At 41.4% G+C, this 18152-nt stretch overlaps 1 protein-coding gene across 1 annotated transcript in view; it reads right to left on the bottom strand.

Annotated features, from left to right (window-relative positions):
• BEAN1 (brain expressed associated with NEDD4 1) overlaps positions 1–17882 on the bottom strand; it is a gene marked incomplete at both ends in the record, with an annotated part of 55429 nt that extends 37547 nt beyond the window's left edge. Inside the window, 3 exons of the mRNA XM_084270233.1 lie at positions 5726–5860; positions 16727–16801; positions 17852–17882. Coding sequence (XP_084126359.1) covers positions 5726–5860; positions 16727–16801; positions 17852–17882 — 241 coding nt within the window. The remainder of the gene's footprint in view (positions 1–5725; positions 5861–16726; positions 16802–17851) is intronic.
• Positions 17883–18152: the final 270 nt, after the last annotated feature.

Raw genomic sequence — 18152 nt, 5'->3', positions numbered from 1 at the left:
CCACGAGGCATTTCAGTGACCTGCAGTAAAGCTGGTCTTGAGAAAGAGCTGTCAAATTTGGTTTCCCCCTTTCCTAGGTCTATTTCTGAAGTGCTTGCTTAGAATCTCTTTCTTTTCTCTTCCCATTTCTGAGTTCCTGCTTACCTGCTTAACTGATACAATGCAACCTCGTACTCTAAATGAATACTGAGCCCACACGGTAGTGGGTACAGGCACAGGGAGCCCCCATTACTGACACTATTGTATCTGATTTTATAAATGCTAGAACAAAAGGTTCTCATTCCCTCCCAATGCCTAAGTACATGAATCCAGACTATTAGGTTAGGCATTAATGACAGTGGGCAGGAGGCAATTTGAAAGTCATTTCCCTTCCACTCTGTCATTAGTCTGCTTCCGTGTTGATGTACTGCCACCGCCTTAAGAAGTTGATCTCACGCGTTCCCCTCAGCTACTGACAAATCCAAAATCCCCTGGAGCAAGTGCACAGTGAGCACACGTAACAGACTGAGGAACTTTGCTGTTTATTCCCCTGCTTAAGGAGAAAAGGGTTTTTCAAACCAAAAAAAGAAAACTGGGGGAGAAATAAAGTTCTAATGGGTATACTGTGGAAAAGCTTTTTGGTTTTAAAACTGCACAAAGCACAACCTCCCATGCTTTTGGATTCTGTAATCTGAAGTTGTGTGTTCAAACATCTGAGTACTTGCAGCAGGGCTGCTAGTTTAAACTGAAGTACCATCAGAGAGGATCTATTGCAGCGCAAAGAAAAAACCACCACAAAAGCACCTGAAAAGGTTCTTGTTTTCCAGTTTGATATATGTTAATGTATGTTTGGAAGTAAAATTATTGAATGGATGATTATCATGGTTCCAAAAGATATGTGTGCTCTTTATTGTATCCCTGTTGTGTAACTACTACTTGTAATACAGAAATAGTACTATTACCTTTTCAGTGTTACTAAAATGTATCTGGGGTTTCTAGAAAGCCAGAGGTAGGGGAAGGAAGTGGAACAAAATTAAAATAGAGCAAAACAAAGTAGCAGGATAAAGCACCTTACCAGCACTGAAAGTCTTTTTGGGTTTTGATAAACATCCCGTATAATGAATTTAAGAAACAGACCACTGCATGCTGTGCAGCAGTACCAGCTGCTTGGCAATGTAATTAATTTATCCTATCACAGAAGTGCTCTGCCAATTACATGGAAAATAAGTCTTCTGAGTAGTACTTAGAGGATTCATTTCCTGTCCTGTTGAGTGCTGTGCAATACACTTGTATGTTCAGTCCTTCCATTAGAAGCAGGGATTGTGATCCAGACAGCATTTATGGCAATTTTTCTCTATAGTTCATTCTGTGAACCTCCTGTACTCAGGAATTTTGGTGCTCAGGAAGTAATCTTGAGCCTCTTTCTCAGAGTCAGGTTTGCAACGTGCTACACTTCAGCCTGAACAGCTGCTTGTGAAGACATTGCCATCTTCTCTATGAAGGTTTTTCCCTTTTTGCTAGGGATGAGGTGCCCTTTAATTCTTGAAGTTCACAAAAAGCTTCCTACTAAACTGCTGGTAAAATCTGAGGAGCGGATTCAGCTCACCTATTTAAACAGGTGAGCAGGGAAGCTGTCCTTCCTAGATGGTGCTTTCTTTAGCACGGGTTAGGGAGCATTCATCTCAACTCAAACTGGTTTATGAAGGTGATTCCTTCTAGCTAGTGGATGGAGGTGAGCAACTGTGATAGCATGATCTTTAACTGATAGTCTGACCTGGAGAAAAGAGCTGGTCTACAGCTGCAGGATACCAATGCTAGGTGCAGAATCATACAACCTGGAAGATCCTCTCCAATCTTAGTAAGATCTAATGCCAAGTCCTGCTTAAGCTTTTCACTGCCCTCTACGTAATTTCAGGCTATAAGCATAAAATTAGTGATGATACAAACACCACTCCAACAGCAACTTACTTTAAGCAATAGAAAGGGATTTAAATTCCAGCTTATCACGAGTTTCAGTTTCTGGAACAAAGAATAACTTTGACAGGGGCACAATTTGTCACAGACAATAAATATGGATTTATGACTTTTTAAAATGCTGAAATTATTAATTTATAATATGGTAAAATTAGGAATTTTAACTTATCATATACTAGTTTTACATTGTGATTTATGATGAGAATTATAAACTTCTACCCCAGTGGAAACTTGCTTCAAACCATCTGCATAGCATCCATCATCCATTGAGGCATTTTTAGTCAACCAATAACATATTAGATGGCAGAAACTTGGACCAAAGCTTTTGTTTGGGTTTAAAAAAAGCTCAGACAACATCTGTCTCTTTCCTTTCCTTTTCTAGTTAATTAATTATAACTACAGGTAGTAATAGGCTCTATTTCACGCTCGTAATGTGCATTCATAAATACACAGACTAGTGATGACACTGCTAACTACCAGCATTTTGACTCAGAAAATAATGTCAGCTTTTGTCCTTGAAGAAACAGAAATTTAGCAGGTCAGAATTTTCACTGGGAATTGGGAGAGTGTGTGTGTTGGAATGCAAATGTGGCCTCTAAACATGTGGGGAGATGATGGCCATACACTTTTTACTAGTGGCAGTTTGATCAATGTAGCTGTATAGTATGCTACATTTGCCTGTTGTTGAAAAAAGTTTAAGTGACTTAATGCCACTTATCAAAAGGTTTTTAGATTGTTAAAACATTCATATGAAATTATTTTTTTATACATATGTGATCCTTTTCAATTTAAAATTTACAATTGCCATGTCTTTCAAAACAGTAAAATAAAAAAAAAAACCCAACATTCTTACATGATCCATCTATTTGGGATTTTAATCTGTTTCCTTAAACAGCAAGACAAATTGTCCAGGGGCACCCAGTGTAAATAATGGCTAAGATGTAAGGCTGAGACAAGCTTTAGAAGTGAGTGTATTACCAGTGCTTTAACAGGACAATGTGCAATGCAGGAACTACACTGCCTTCTTGGTACCTGTATTTAGTTTATCATGGATGGGCTTCGCATGCAGTAGATGAAGCCTTTATTGGCCAAAACAAAAAGAAAGTTACAGTTAATGGCATTTTCATTCAGAAATCTAAATTAAACGTAACAAACTTAAGCTGACGAAGAAAACTAATACGTAAAAGCCTAATACTCTTATTCATGCTTTATGGCTCAGTGGTATAGTACTTAAAATGACTGTTGCCTTTAGTGGGCATCACAGGTTCTTGGATCCTGCCAGGAAATTCTAACGTGGTATTTTCTAACCTATGGGCTAAATGTTAGTAACACAAAAGCAGAAAGTTAGAAATAAGAACAATGAGTAATTCAAGTGGAGTGCATCTATCTTGCATGCATATAGAAAGAATAAAGAGGATATATTTTTATATCTACATGCTCACCCCCTTATATGCATATGATATAGTGCAACCTGTGTAGCATTTGCAAAGGGATGTATTGTTTTATATGCAAGTACTCTTTTCATTTAGCCACATGTTCAGATGTGACTTCCCAGTGCAAATGGAAGCTGTGTATGGAAATCTATCTGTCAGCTTTTGAATTCAGTGTAGCTCTGTCACTGCCTTGTCCTTGGTTACTCAGTGGCAGGGCTATTCTGGACAGTATGAGACTGGAAGGAATGGTTCGCCAGATGTAATGACACGGCCCTTCTGTGTAGATTTTCTGTCGGTGCTGATCCTGCTAACAGGTCTTCCTTTTATTCAGAAAAATCAACACATGGTAGAGGTGCTTTGGTGCTTGTCTTGTCTGAAACATTGCTGTGTCTGCGAAGCATATATGAAGTGACAGATGTTAGTGCCTTGCTGGGTGATGCTCTGTTCTGAGGTTCATCTGTGAACAGCAAATCAGTCCTTCTGTTGAAAAATAATGAATTTTTCCTCTAGGCCATTTCTGATCTGTGTGTGCTTCTGTAACCATTGCAAATGATCTGTTGGTTTTGTGTTTTTTGAGCTCTTAACTACTTAATGTGTTCAGAGCAAACCTGTCGCTATTTGACTCTTCTGTCAGCTATCATTGTTAGAGGTTTTTCTTATTAGCACTGAGCTGACAGCTTTGCATTTAGAAAAATATGTATTTACATGTATTAAAGAGTTTGTTGCCACTTATTACTTACTTTATGCACATCTTCATAGAAGGGCAGAAAAGGATGCATACTTATGAGCGATGTAAGTTGTTGAAAGGTTGGCATGATGCAGCCAAGATGCAAGACCAAAACTGATGTGTTCCCATGAAACCTCCCATGACCACAGCCAATATGTCTAGCTCGGATCTCTGCTGATTAGATTAGGTACTAAGATCATAACAACCTGAGGTCTTGACTAAATTCAAGTCTTGTGTGTCCTTCTATTCATATTAACTGTAGCCATTCTGAATCCTCAGTTCTAACCGCATAATTTTTTGTGTACCGTGGATCTGACCTGAATCCTGCTCTATCTAATGGACTGTGAACAATTCTACAGGGTGCTTGTGTTGAATGAAGGCTCAAACTCTCCTGTAAAGCCAGGTAGCAGGTTGTGATAAACATGGATCTGTAGACTCAATGGTTGGTGCTGAGGGCCTGCTGTCTATGCTTTGCGTGTTTCAGAGCGCTTTACTCTGGGTTAGCTTTATCCTGCCTCCATGTATCTGAAAGCCTGAGGATGGAGTGTACTAGGCTCACTCCTTAAACTCATTTTTTGGTTTACTTTAATCTCAAGTGCCTTGCTAGTAGCTCTCCCTGTTGTAAATTATGCATGGAGGGGGTATTTTTGTTGTTTTGGGGTTGGGTTTTTTTGTTGGTGTACAATGTCATGTTAACTGAAAGCCTCAAGTCTGCAAATATTTCTGGCAAGTAATTAGTGACAGCAATATGTGATCCGTCCTATTTGTGCTGTGTGGAATAGAGGTCTAAAACCAATTTGCCCTCTCAGATGGTGCTAGTTACAAAATGGGTTTTTTAGAAGGAAAGTTTCAGAGTTAAAACTGTAGCTTGAAATTAGCAAGTAAACATAAGAAGCAGAAAGTAGGGACTGAAAAAGCTGAGATGGTTCCATCACTAAGTTTGCTAGTAAGCAGCAATTGCTGAGATTACAACACACTTTAGTTCACCAGCAATCCCCCAACTTATCTTTCTACTTAGTTCTTGCCATTTGTTTTAGAAACAGATTTGTTGCAAATATCTGCACTGCTGACAGAAGTTACCCTGCGACTCCTTTGAATACACTGGCTGTATCCCCCTTGACAGTAACTCTTACCTCCCCTGCCCAAGTATTCTTGTAATCAGCCGGCAGTCTGTTTGTTCACGTTAACATTCCCAAAAGCAGAGTGCCCAGCCAGCAGTCACAGCTCTGCAGAGCTGCCAGTGTCTAATTGTTTCTGGCAATGGAGACTGCCTTGTTTATTTTAGGCTTTTTTTTTTCCCCCCTCTCCCCCTCAACTGGCATTTCAGAGCAGCAGCCTTCACAGTAAATTAGCTTAATGCATTTTGAGCTCAACCAAATCTTCCATTCCCACTACTGCTGGTATTTCTCTACTATTCTGCTTGAAATCATCATGCAGTATAAATGATTTAGACATATGAATAAGTAAACATCTAAATATCCATATCCCTGCAACAGCAAAACCAGATCAAATCTAAGGTTTAGAACAGCATATTGCTACAAACACTGATTTGGTGTGCAAATGGATCCACAACACCCTGTGTCATGATTGAGGAAAGGGAAGGGTAACTCACTTGAGCATGTTAGTTTGATGGACATGTAGTCTCTGCCACAGTCCTTCTTATAGTGACAGCGCAGCCAGTTTAAGAGACAGAGTCCGTCACCACACTGCAGTTCTTCTTTTTTACATGGCAGAATGCTCTGTTCATCTGCAAAGAGAAACAGTAGATGGTTTTGTGTAACAAGCAACTCCTTCCTGAGCTACAAGGCCACATGTCTGCTGAAAGTCATTCTTCCTGCTTTTGAAAGCCCTGGGTGGATGAAAACATTGTCTACTCTGTCAGATGTGAAAAAGGTCTCAAACTGAAACATTTCCTGTACTGTTGTTGCTCAGCATTTAAATAGCATTTGAGATAGATGAGGGCTAGGTGACCACTCTGAAGAAATCACAAGGGTATCCTGTGTCTGAGGTACCTAGCCTTCTGACTGATTTACATGCTTTAATATCCAAACCAAACCAGCCCACCTCTGCCTCAGCTTAACACACAAAATGGATGCAAGGGGGGTGGGAGGAAGAGATCTGTTGTCTTGCACAAACCAGAAGGACTGGATTAAGGGCTTCTTAGCTGTTAAGTGTTTTTTGAACAAGCTTAATAAGTAAGTTTATGGAGATGCACTCAGGGTTTGTCTGCAGGGACATTAAATCCTGTATAGTAGGGTTTGTAGCTCTGCATGAAGCCAAATCTTTGACTGTGTCCTCAGTTGAAAGATTGACACCTCGTCCTTGGGATGATACCTGAACAGGATCATCAACATTTACCATGCAATACAAAACATGCCATGAAATGCTAGTGAGCAGTCATAGTACCTCAAACACACTGAGAAAATGATTGAAAAAAGAACTTGTTCTGTAAACACCCTTAGTTAGCTAGGTTAAACATCTATATAGCATATCATAAGGAACAAAAAAATTCATGGAGATCAGGAAGTCCAAAAATTATCCAGAAAAAGAAGTATGTGTGTGTGGGAACTCCCCCCCCCTCATTATTCAGAGAAGGGTTTTTTTATTTTTTCCCAACCTTTCACAAGTAGTGATATGAAAGTGGTCTTGTTTCAATGGTAGATAAAAGGAAACTATTTTCTGACAAGTGCATCTGAGCACACAAAGAGACACAGTGACGTCATTTAGCTGCGAGGTTTTGTAGGGACTTCCAGTAAGGAGGAAGAGAAGTAAAATAGAAAATAGCTCATTAAGGACAGAATAAAAATTTAAGTTTGGTAATGAAGACCTTTGTGCAGAAATACTCTTTGGAAATCAGCTTTAAGTTTCATTAGACCACTAGAGGAGAGCTGTGTTCAGGGTACTTCATGTGAGCAATCTAAAGCATTCCATATACAGGCAAATAAAATTCGAGCCCAGCTTAAAAAAACACTAGCTCTTGCAAGTAAAGGCACAGGGGCTAGTGTGCAAATCCATGCCCAACAGAAGATGGGCAATTCCACTACATCTCATCTTTGTTTGCTCTCCATTATTTTAAATTTGGAGGGTTTTTGTTATTCTTTGTAGCTACAAAACCATGCAGTTTGGTATAATTGTTCATGATTTCCATTTCTCCCCACAACTACTCCAGTGGACAATACCAATACCCCCCTAATGCATTTATAAATATTGTACAGTAAATCTTACATTGTATGCTTGTACCTGGCAGCTCTGCAGGCTCGAGGCCAATCATCAGATCATATTGTTTTGTACTTCCAGAACATCTTGCAGCACGTTTCCCAAGTGGCTACTATATTTCTTGTAGGCATCACAGACAGTTTGGGGGTAAAGTGACACAGAATTCACAGCAATTGAAGTTGTGGGGATTCATGTCTAGGATTATTTATTTTTTTTTTTTTAGAGTTAAAATATCATAGAAGCAGCAGCTAAATAATAATTACTTTGTGGTACCAAACATTGTGTAAATGGGAACAAGCTTTATTGACTGAAGGCTGGCTATGCAGTCATTGCAAGTATCAAAAAGGAATTGACCTGCTGGAAAATGATGCAAATGTGTGTGTGTGTGTGTGTAAATTAGCAAATTTATTGGAGTAATCGGTCCTAGTATGCATCTCACATGTTTCTATCTTCCATGAAGTCTGTTTAGTTCTTAATCTACATGGAAGTTGCCCTAATTATTTAAACCTCTTTGAACTTGCTCCAGTCTACACCCTTTAGTATCTTTTTTTGTTCCTGTTTTCACTAGTTGAACACAGTTCTCCCCTCTCACTGGCAATGATTTCACTACTTTTTGGATGTAGAAAAGTTTTCTCTAGTTCCTGCAACATAAAATTCCTGTTTTACTTTCATTGCTTTACTGACTCTACTTTAAAGGTCACAAAATTAAATGCCTCTCTCTCTCTCTCATCCAGAAAGCAATACTGTGCTTTCTGTTTCTGCTAGTTGCTGTTGGACTATGTAAGTCACTTTGGGATACAGACTTTATAAAAATGCTAGAAAACCATTGTGATGTTTTATCATCTTCAGGGAGAATTACTAAGATTGTAAGCTGTAAGAAATTATATGGGCAGATCCAAGTGTTTTGGACTGAAAAGCAGTGGGGGACAATGATGGTGATGATGAAAGTGTGTGCAAATCTATCCCATAAAGCTGTTCTTCCCAGATGTAGTAAGAGACAATGATGTCTTTTGTGAATCCAGATGATGGAAATCTTCCATCTGTTCTCAGGGAGAGCTGCAAAATAACTGAAAAACACCCCCATGAAGACTACAAATATGTAAATGCTTTTTTGAGGAAGAAACTGAGGCCCAGGCCTATGATCGCGCAGCGGGCAGGGACAGAGGGGGCAGCACAGTTGGTGTGGTACTGACTGGACAAATAACAGTGCTCCAGTTCCATGCCATGAAAGCTCTTTGGAGACTGATAGTTTCATTTGTGACAGAGTGCATTACTTTCAAAGATGATGTTTCTCTCTCCATGGAGGCTAACACAAAGTATTCGGTCTTTAAGGTATGTCTTACCCCGAGGCAAAATTGACTTGAAAACCATTTTTACTACAGGTGACAATGAGCTAACAAAGTCTCTTTTGGAAAAGCACTTCTCAGTTCTAAGGCCCCATGTTCTCAACTAGTATGTGCCAAGGATGATGGTTTTCAAGGTCTGTATTCTAAACCAGTGCATGTTTTACTTAATTTATGAAGTGAAAATTAGTAATTTAAGACCATAAAAAAGATCAGATAAAATTTAGGTTAAGGTGTGATATTACATAAAAGCTGTACAAAAAATTAGTCCACAAGTTGAAAATTAATCTGTACCATTAAAACACACAGAATAGCTTGTGGCTATTGTACATTACCTAAATTTGTATTTTCTTACGTTAGTAATGCAATTTATTTTTCAGTTCAAATGACCATTGAATTACATATCTGTTAAAGTGGGCACAGACTTCTCCCCTCAACCCCCAAGTCTGAAAATGCCCTGATCATCCACCAGCAGGACCTACTCTCTGCAGTGTAACCCTCCACACTTTGTTTAAAATCATACTCCTCATTCCTGCCTGCAGCCTGGCTTTGAAACCTTTGTAGCCAGCTGTGGGAAGAGAGTCCTGATGAAGAAGGATCCTCCAGTGGCACAGACGATTTCACAACTCTTGAGCTTGGGGAGAGGATGAGAGAATAAACAACACATGGCACGTGCTAGTTTGATGCTCAATGTTCCACTGTGCTGTTATGATTTAGATGACTGAGAGACAGAAACCTGTGCAAAACACAGCATAAGGAAGAGAGATTCTTCTCTCTCTGATGACCCCGTGCCCCTCATTTCCGTAGTGTTTTTGCATTGATGGCAACTAGAGAAACTCAGAATAACCTTAAATCAAAGGACAGACACAAGATGTCATTTCTGTGCTACTGAGGTACCATGATATTGCTTTTAGCCCTGCATTTTACTGTGCTGTCCTTGGCTGTATTTGGGAATCAGAGTTTTACATGTTGGAAAACCTAGGAAAAAGTTTTTATTTCTACCTCTATCTTCTGTCTCCTACTTTTGGGGAAAATTTCCAATTTACAGCTTGTATCATTAAGTATAAACATTTTTCTTAATCAGAAGTACAGAAATGTAGCTCTAAACATGGTGTGTGTGTATTTCCTGTTTTATTTTAGATGTCTTTCAGGTTTTTAGACATCTTGCAGGCTGATAGGATCAAGCTGTAGATGTACCGTCTCCACTCGTGTTTCCATTTAGGATTGTGCTGTTCTAAAAGCAAATTGTTTTTTAAAAAGTGGCCATGTATACACCAAATCTGTCCTGGTGGTACTCAGATTTTGTGCTCTCCCTGTACATTGGGACAGTTTCTGATTGTGACTGGTGCTAAGACATGTACTGTACAGCACGTACCCCAGTGCACAACAGCATGAATAGGCTGCAGCTGACTTTGCAGTCTATTACTGAAGGAATCCTGTTCTTCCTAAAGGAACATCTGATTTCACAAATGTGCTTAGTGTGAGGAGTGTGACTATTAGCATAGTTTAACATCACTTCAAGTGATTCATAAAAGCCATCCCAAGTAGCTACTCTTTGTTGCTTCTCTTTGCAGTGGGTGTATTCTCTCTGTAGCACCAAGTTCCAGGCCAGAACAGGAATCATTTTGGATTCACAGTCCTCTCCCAACGTGTCTCTAAGGCAGAGATATAATTACAATACCAAATCACTAGATATTGTTGGGCTAGTTGTCAGTGTGGCACCTGCAATAAACCAGGAGTGTTCATTTGTCATTCAGAGCTTTTATTGTTTGTTCTAGTCTGCAGGGTTTTTACATTTGTTTGCTGAACAGGGAATGAGCATCACATAGTAGACTGCCTAATCACTGCACCTTTAGAGGCAAGTTTCAGAGCAATACATTAAGATGACAACAGGAAACCATGGCTTACAACTTTCTAAAAACTCTACAGTCTTTTGTCTTCTGCATTGGGCTTTCTATTACCTACTTTTATTAAAAAGGTCTTAGGCTTCTTCCCAGCTGTTTGGGCCAACAGCTTGTATACTGTGTGTGTTTGGAGAGTGGAAGTGGCCATTGTGCACCTCAGTAGTCTAACTTGTAAAGAATCCTAAGTGGGGAGCGTTTAACCCAAGATACTGAACTCCACTAAAAAGAGAAGATGGTTAAGTGTGGATTAGAAGGAAAGCTCAAGATGAGGTTGGCCTAGTAAGAGCTAGTCTTCCAACAGGGACTAAATAGCTCACCATCTGCTGGGGGCTCTGCCATGTACTGTATTAGTTGTCCTGAGAGCATTTGGGGATCTCTTCTGTAAAGCTCTTCTCTTTAAGGTCCTTACTATAGAAATCTCTGATTTAACCCATTCTGAGAGCTGGGGGCTGTTTTCTGTGTTTAAAAATTGGAAGCAGCCTATTAAATTAGAGTGACTCATAAAGCTGTTCTTCTGACTGAAATGCTTGCCCTTCTGATGCAAAACATGTCACGTGTCTCTCTTGGGTTCCCCAGTGGAAGGGAGACCCACCTGTATTTGTCATCAAACATTACTGCTCAGCTGTAGTTACTAATGAAGTGGGAACTGAAAGCTGAGGTTGTCTAATGTTACTCTTTATATATATATTACTCTTTACTGAGCCTGATAGATGACAGGTTGTCTGTGGGCATTGAGTTCAGCTACATAATATAATTATGAAAAATAAAAGCAGAATAAATGTTCTAGAAATGGCCTTGCAGCAAGCCTGTTCCTTTGACCCCAAAACCAGAGACAGATACAGGATTGGGCAAAGACAGAAATAAAGATGGTACAAGAGAAAACAGCTCATGTGGTACCTTGTCAGTGCCAAGTAATGGACAGATACCAATCCAGGAGCCAGGAGAGCCTTGCTTTCTCCTTAAATTGCTATGCAAGCTAAAGCAATTCATTTTTTTGCCAAGGTATTTTTTTTCTTTCTACCTTTTGTGTTCTCTAGACACCTGCAATCTGGAAGGACAAGGCTACTTATTTTGTGCAGGACCCACTGCAATGAAGTTTCAGTCTTAGCTGGGTCTTTTAAGTAACCCTACCTCAATTAAGAAGTAATCCTCTAACAATTTTGCAGCTAATTCAAAGTAAAGCTATAACACTGAAAACCTGTAAAGATCATATGCTTACAGAGCTGCTTCTCTTGAACTGTGGAACTAAAAGAGACTACTTGCCAAAATGAGAGATTCAAAAGTAATAATAATAAAAAAATGACTGCACGTATTTCACTAGTTCTTTCTAATACCTCTAATGAAAAAGAAAACAATTGCTGAAAAGAGAAATCCTCATTTTAATGGTAGAAGTAAAGGGATTAACACTCTTGCTACTAAAAGCAGCAATTAAAAGATAAGAAACTTAGAATTAAAGAGGGTATAGAAACAAAGTGTTATAGGAACACCATTTGCATTAAGAATAGACAGTGATCAAGTGGCTTGGGCTGGAATAACCCCCAGTGAATTATCTTCACACAGGTCCTTGAAGACTGTGTGTGTCTCAATGTCATATGATGTCACTATTTTAAAAATCAGTCTGAGAGATTCCATGAAGTTCTAGCAAGATATGTATTAAATCTTGGAGCTAAAACATCACTGTTTGCATAAATGCTGTCAAAACCAACTGAATTGCTTGTTTCTGCCAACTGAATTTCAAGCCAAATTTTCAAAGCATCTGAAGACAGAATCTAAGTAGGCTTCACAAAATCTCATAAACAATTAGGTGACCACCTCTCCTTGAAAGATGCTTTGCATGAAGGCATCTGGACACCTACTGCATTTTTAGGTGCTTGGACAACTAGCTCAAATACAATCATATAATAATGAAATGTCAGACTGCAAGAGTTAATAGGGCTCAGCATGTCCAAAGCCTATCTTCTACCCCTACTCTTTTCTCTTAGAGGTTTCTCAGTATGACTGCTTGTAACAGTTTTCATCAGAGCTCTTCAAAATCTACAGTGCTGTTTCTATTTATTTGAAGAGAGCAGCATTAGATCTAGTCTATATTTCTGCATAGTAGCTGCATAGGAATGAGTTCTAATCTATTATTTTCTCCACTAAAAAAAATAAATCAGGAATGGGAGGTAGGAGTTGGGAGAAGCTGCTGAAACTAAAGCACTAAGTCAGTAGTTACAATGGAAATTAACAACTTGGAGTTGTCAGCCTACATCCTTATAGACAAGGATAAGAAATCATCAGGCTCAGAGAAAAACTGATACCTTTGTAGTGCAGATTCTAGTCTAATAAATGAAACAGTGGAAAAAATCATCCTGGATGTAACTGAGACAATTTCAAACCACCATAAAATAAATTGGTGGCAGAAAGATACTGAGCGGGATATGACTTACTAGGGGAGAAGAACAAAGAATTGTAAGGTTTGCTTATGGAAGCATTTGAACATCCTTCCCTTCTGCAGAGCTGGAGTCAGTACATCCTTGAAGTGCAGTGTGGAAAACTGTAGGGAGAGATGGGTGCCTTCAAAAACATCCACACTTTGAGGAAAAAGAATATGTGAAGGAAAATAAAGAGCAGATTATTCTGGGAATTAATCTTTGCTGGGCACTTAGACAACAGGGTGCAGCTGGAGCGGGTGTTTCCCTCACTGCCTGGCATTGCAGGTGTGTAGGGTTTATGCCCTTCTCTGTTAGTAGAAGGGAGAGACTGATAATGGGGGTTAGATGTTGGTGCTTGGGTCACTGATGCTTCTCAAGGCATCCCGTGAGTGCAAGGGAATGTACTGCTGTCTCAGACTTCCCAGCATAACGTACTCTCTCTGGGACACCAGCTCCCAGCAAAGCTGTCACACACAGGCTTGAAGCAATCTCCTGTCTTTCTGTGTATCTCAAATCTGGTGCAGCCAACAGAAGCAAAGTAAGATACTTGCACAGACCCAAATTCACCCAGTTTCTTCACCTCCTTGAGCTGAGGCACTGGGCTCTACCTATGCATACAAATGTGAAATCACATGTATTGAGCACTGGCCTCTAGACAACTGTGTTAAACTGGCTGAGTTTGGAGACCCCCTCTCCATCAAGAGGAAGAGCTACCGACTCCCTAGTCTTTGGCAGTGGAGAGTGTGTTCTGTTCTTGCTGTGTACAGAAAGATTTCCTTGTTTATGAGAAGTTTATTCAAACTTCCATGGTTGTCCTGGGGTCTCAGAGCACAGCTAGCATAGCTGTAGTTAATGACAACACAGCTGGCATCCAGCTGTGCCATTACTGTGTGTGAGCTGAATGCTGAGGGACAGCACCCAAAGCATCTACTCAAGGGCCTGTGCATTTTAGGATCAGGATTTTCTGCACTTTTCCTGTGCTCCAAATATGTTCCTGTGCCTGGCTTAGCTGCGTTTTCGTGCAGAAAGAGGAGAGCCCCAGTCTGAAAGCTGTTGCTCCCTCTTGGTTTTGTGAAAGAATTCTGTTTAGTGAGAGTAAGTTTGTAAGAGCTGCAAAGGTTAGAACACAGGAATCTTAATTCTGCATTTTAGAATGCTGTCTTACAGTTTTGTTTCTCTCAATGCACCCAAATGAACTATTTGCTTGTCTCTGGACATTGTTCTTAGATGTAACAGCAGATACACAGTTCAGTGTAGATTTACTAATATTTAAGTGCATAATTATATAGTTACTTAATAATGGTAAAATATTTATCATTTTATAATAGCTGATATATATTGGCAATTCAGATAAGTGATTGAAAAAATCTTTTTGATTGTTTGTTTTCACCTGTACTTACAGTCCATTTCTTCAGAACTGCTGGGGAGGAGGCAGCAGTGGGGAGGGGGCAGGAAGGGGAGGCAGTTTGCATAGAACCGTGTATCTGCCTTTTACTTACAGTGTTGGGCCCCCTCCAAGTATTAGAAACAGCGACTGAGGTTGATGACTGCTGATTAATAATGATTAATACTCACTATCACCTCATCAATATTTTCTAGAGATAACTTTGACTTTTTATTTTAAAACCCTACCACACATTGGACTCGATGATCTCAAAGGTCTTTTCCAACCCAGTGATTCTGTGATACCTGACCAAAAGCTAAAAACACTTTGCAAAGGAAATCCTATGTTTCTCTCAGAAAGAAACATCTAAAGCAACAAAGCAACTAGCAAATTTTATCTCCAATCAGAAGGTTGAATTGAATGCTTAAACTGTCAACCCACCTTGGTACCATGTGGCTGAAGTCACAGTGTTCCATTTCAGAGTATTAGCTTGTCTGGACTTTGCTTGTGTGACTTCACCCCCTTGTCCTGTACAAGAACAGTATGACTGAGACACAGCCCACTCTGCATGAGAAGAGCTGCGGTGCTGCTCCTGCACCTTTGCACAGGTCTGGTGCCCAGTATCCCTGAGTTCTGTACAGCTGAACAATCCCCTGTGTGGTCTCCTTACCGTGATACGTAGAAACAGCCTGGGATAGCACCAGTCTGTTTTCATTTTCCATCTCCAATCCCACAGCAGTTGTTTTAGTGGTGTGTGTCTCTGGTGTGGAGGTTTGGTGTTTTGTTTGTGGTGGTGTTTGGCATTTTGGGGTTTTTTTTCCCAATTCTCACCTAGCATTGGGTTAATATTATCTGTTAGTGTCAGTAGAACATTCACAGTCTGGGCATTACATTAAACACAATAGCCCTTGTGTAGAAGGCCAGAGCATTGGGCCTACTTAAACCGTACTCAGTGAAGGACAAAGTCAAACAAAACAAATGGTCTTCACACTTAATTTTGAGGAGATGTTGGCACCCATCTGGAAATGAGGGCAACTCAGGCTACTCTGAACTGTTTGCTGCAACAGTTCTATTGCAAAACTCCACTGATCTACAGCTAAGGCAATACGAAGCTGTCTTGCCATGAAGAAGTGGTCTCTCTGGGAGGGGCAACGGCAGGGAAAAATCTGAGCTTAAGGGTCAAGGAATGTGAAAGCAAAGAATGGGGAAGAAATAGGCTATTTTGATATGAATCCCCAAGCTAAGCATACAGGCTATGTATGTTATGAAATGTCATTTCATGCATAACGTAAACCCAACAGTTCTATGGAAAAAGGGTGTTTTTGCAATGTTGACCTGTAACAACATCAGCACCTTACCAGTATTTTTTTGCCAAGTCTACAGGCAATTCACTGATGAATAAGCAGACTGCCTCATGCAGCTTTACTAATGTAAACATTTACAATTTCCTGTCATTTTTGTGCCGTTAGGGATTTTGTCTGACTCAGGTGATGCCAGTTGGTCATTTATTAGGTAGCCAGAGGGTGAACAGTTTTAATCAGCAGCTAGTGATTTTGTCCAGTTTTAACAGGTATTTTCTAGAAGTTTAAGGGATTGTCAGGCAATCTGAAAGACAACGCTGTGCCGTTACTTGGTTGTGTACTGCCTTCAGCTTTACCAACCCAACTCTGCTCCTAGTTACCAGTTATGTTGTGCATATATTTTTAGCATTGTGCATTCTTTCATCTCAGAGCCTGGGCACACTACTCTGCTGCTCTGCGTGCACGTGGTCTTCTGCCCAAGCGGGTCTAGGCACAGGGGCAGAACTGGCCCCTAGGATGTTGTATTTCCTGTTCGGAAAACTTTCATGTAATAACTACAACAGTCAGAAAAAGGAGAGCAAAAGGAAGTCAAATGTCAGGAATTGTTTTATTTCAATGACTAGAAGTAATTTGTAGCCACATTTGTTTCACTAGTGTGTGCCAAAATGATACAAATTTTGACTGGTCACTGTGCTCGATCAGTTTTAGCAGCTATGTGCTAATTTGTTGTGGGAGAAAATACTGAAAAGGTTGATTTTTTTTTTCTGTTTTTTAAAGGAAATAATGAAGTACTTGTACCTGACACTAAATTTTACAGTCCTCTATTTCAGACACTTCTCTCACTCATTTCTGTGAGTTTTGTCTGTATAAAGATCACAAGGGTAAGTCCCTTTCTGTTAACCCAGTTGTTTCCTTAGTCAGGAAGCTATTTGCTTTTTAATGGATTGATGTTTATCTGCTAGAAGACTTTAACTATAATATTCCTACAGCTGTACATGACTGCAAGGCATGCTATTAATGCAGTTAAAAAAAAAAAAAAAAGACTACTTACAGAGATTGGAATAATTGCTGCCTATTCCAATACGGATGGAGCTTCCAGAGATGAGAGGAAGATGGAAGAAAAGAACTAGGGAGGGAAAAATGGAAAAAAAATATCTTTAATAGCAGTTCAGAGTTTTTTTGTGACCAGATGTCAGTAGAAGACACCCTGTGTTGTTAATGTGCACCCACTCTCTCTTGGGCAGGATTGCACCTTTCAGATTGAATATAGACAGATGTAGATTGTTCACCCCCAATCAAGCTACAAGTCATTGCTTCGTACTTCCAGGAATCACTCCAGTTCAGGAAATGATATTACATATGACTTTAATGCCTCTTGCATTCAAACCCCCCCGTATAAACACTGTGTTATATAAATATGCTAATTATTGTTGTTAAGTCATTCACCAGTCCCTGAAACAGGCACCTACCGTTGTAAAACAAAATAACTCTTCCCTAATTTGTTTAAGTGCATCTTGCATACATCAGCCGTGTGTGTGTGTGTGTGTGTGTCAAACTGGGCTGGAATAGCTGTATTCTGAAGGCTGATGCACGTACTCCCCCTATGCATTTAAGCGTTAATATTTATAACTTGCACTTCAAAGATTTATACTTGCAGGCAGCAAAACGCACACGAGCCAAACGTGTCCTAAATAGCCAAACGCTTCGATTGCTTAAAGGGGGGGCTTGTTTCCTCCCGCAGAGCCGTACCCGAGGTGCGCTCCGGAGCGCCAGTCGGATGCAATACAGCGTTCGGAGCGCCTGCACAGCCAGCCGGGGCACGCTCTGCCCCGCACCACGGGCACAGCGCTGGCCTCTGCCCCTCCTGCCGGCACCTGGCCGCCGCGCTTCCCCGGGGGCTTCTTCCCCCTCGAACCTCCTGCTGGCCAGCCCGGCCGCACCCCGCCCGGCGCCGCCCTGGGGGGCACGGCCCGGGGAGCGGGGGGCTTTTTCTCTTTTGGGAGGATGTGCCCGAGCGGCAGAAAGTTTCCGCGGAAGCCCAACCCCGCCGCCGCCCGCCCCGCAGCACCCCCCGAGGCCGCGTCCTGCCCCGCCGGCCCCCCCCTCCCCCCCATCGCTGCCGCCCGCCGCAGGGGCGGGCGCCCGGCGCGGCTCCCGCTGCCACAGCGTGCCTTACCCCAGCACACAGCGGCGGCCGGTGTCTCCATGCGCCTCCGCCGCGGCTCCCCGGCGGCTGGCGAGCGGCGGCGGGCGGCGAGGCGAGCGCAGCCGCCGCCAGGAGACGCGCCCCGCCGCCTCCTCCTGCGCGCGGGGCCGGAGCGGCGGCGGCTGGACGGAGCCGGCGCCCATGGGCGGAGGGCGGGGGGAGGCGGGTGACCTCCGCCCTGCGAGGGCCGGCCGGAGCTCCCCCTCCTCTGCCCTGCCTCCAGCCGCCGCGGGGAGGGACGTAGCCGGGGTAGCCCGCTGGGGTGCGGGCG

Source organism: Gallinula chloropus (assembly GCF_964237585.1).
Source record: "Gallinula chloropus genome assembly, chromosome: 13".
Taxonomy (NCBI): Eukaryota; Metazoa; Chordata; class Aves; order Gruiformes; family Rallidae; genus Gallinula; species Gallinula chloropus.
This window is presented reverse-complemented; position numbering and strand designations above follow the sequence as displayed.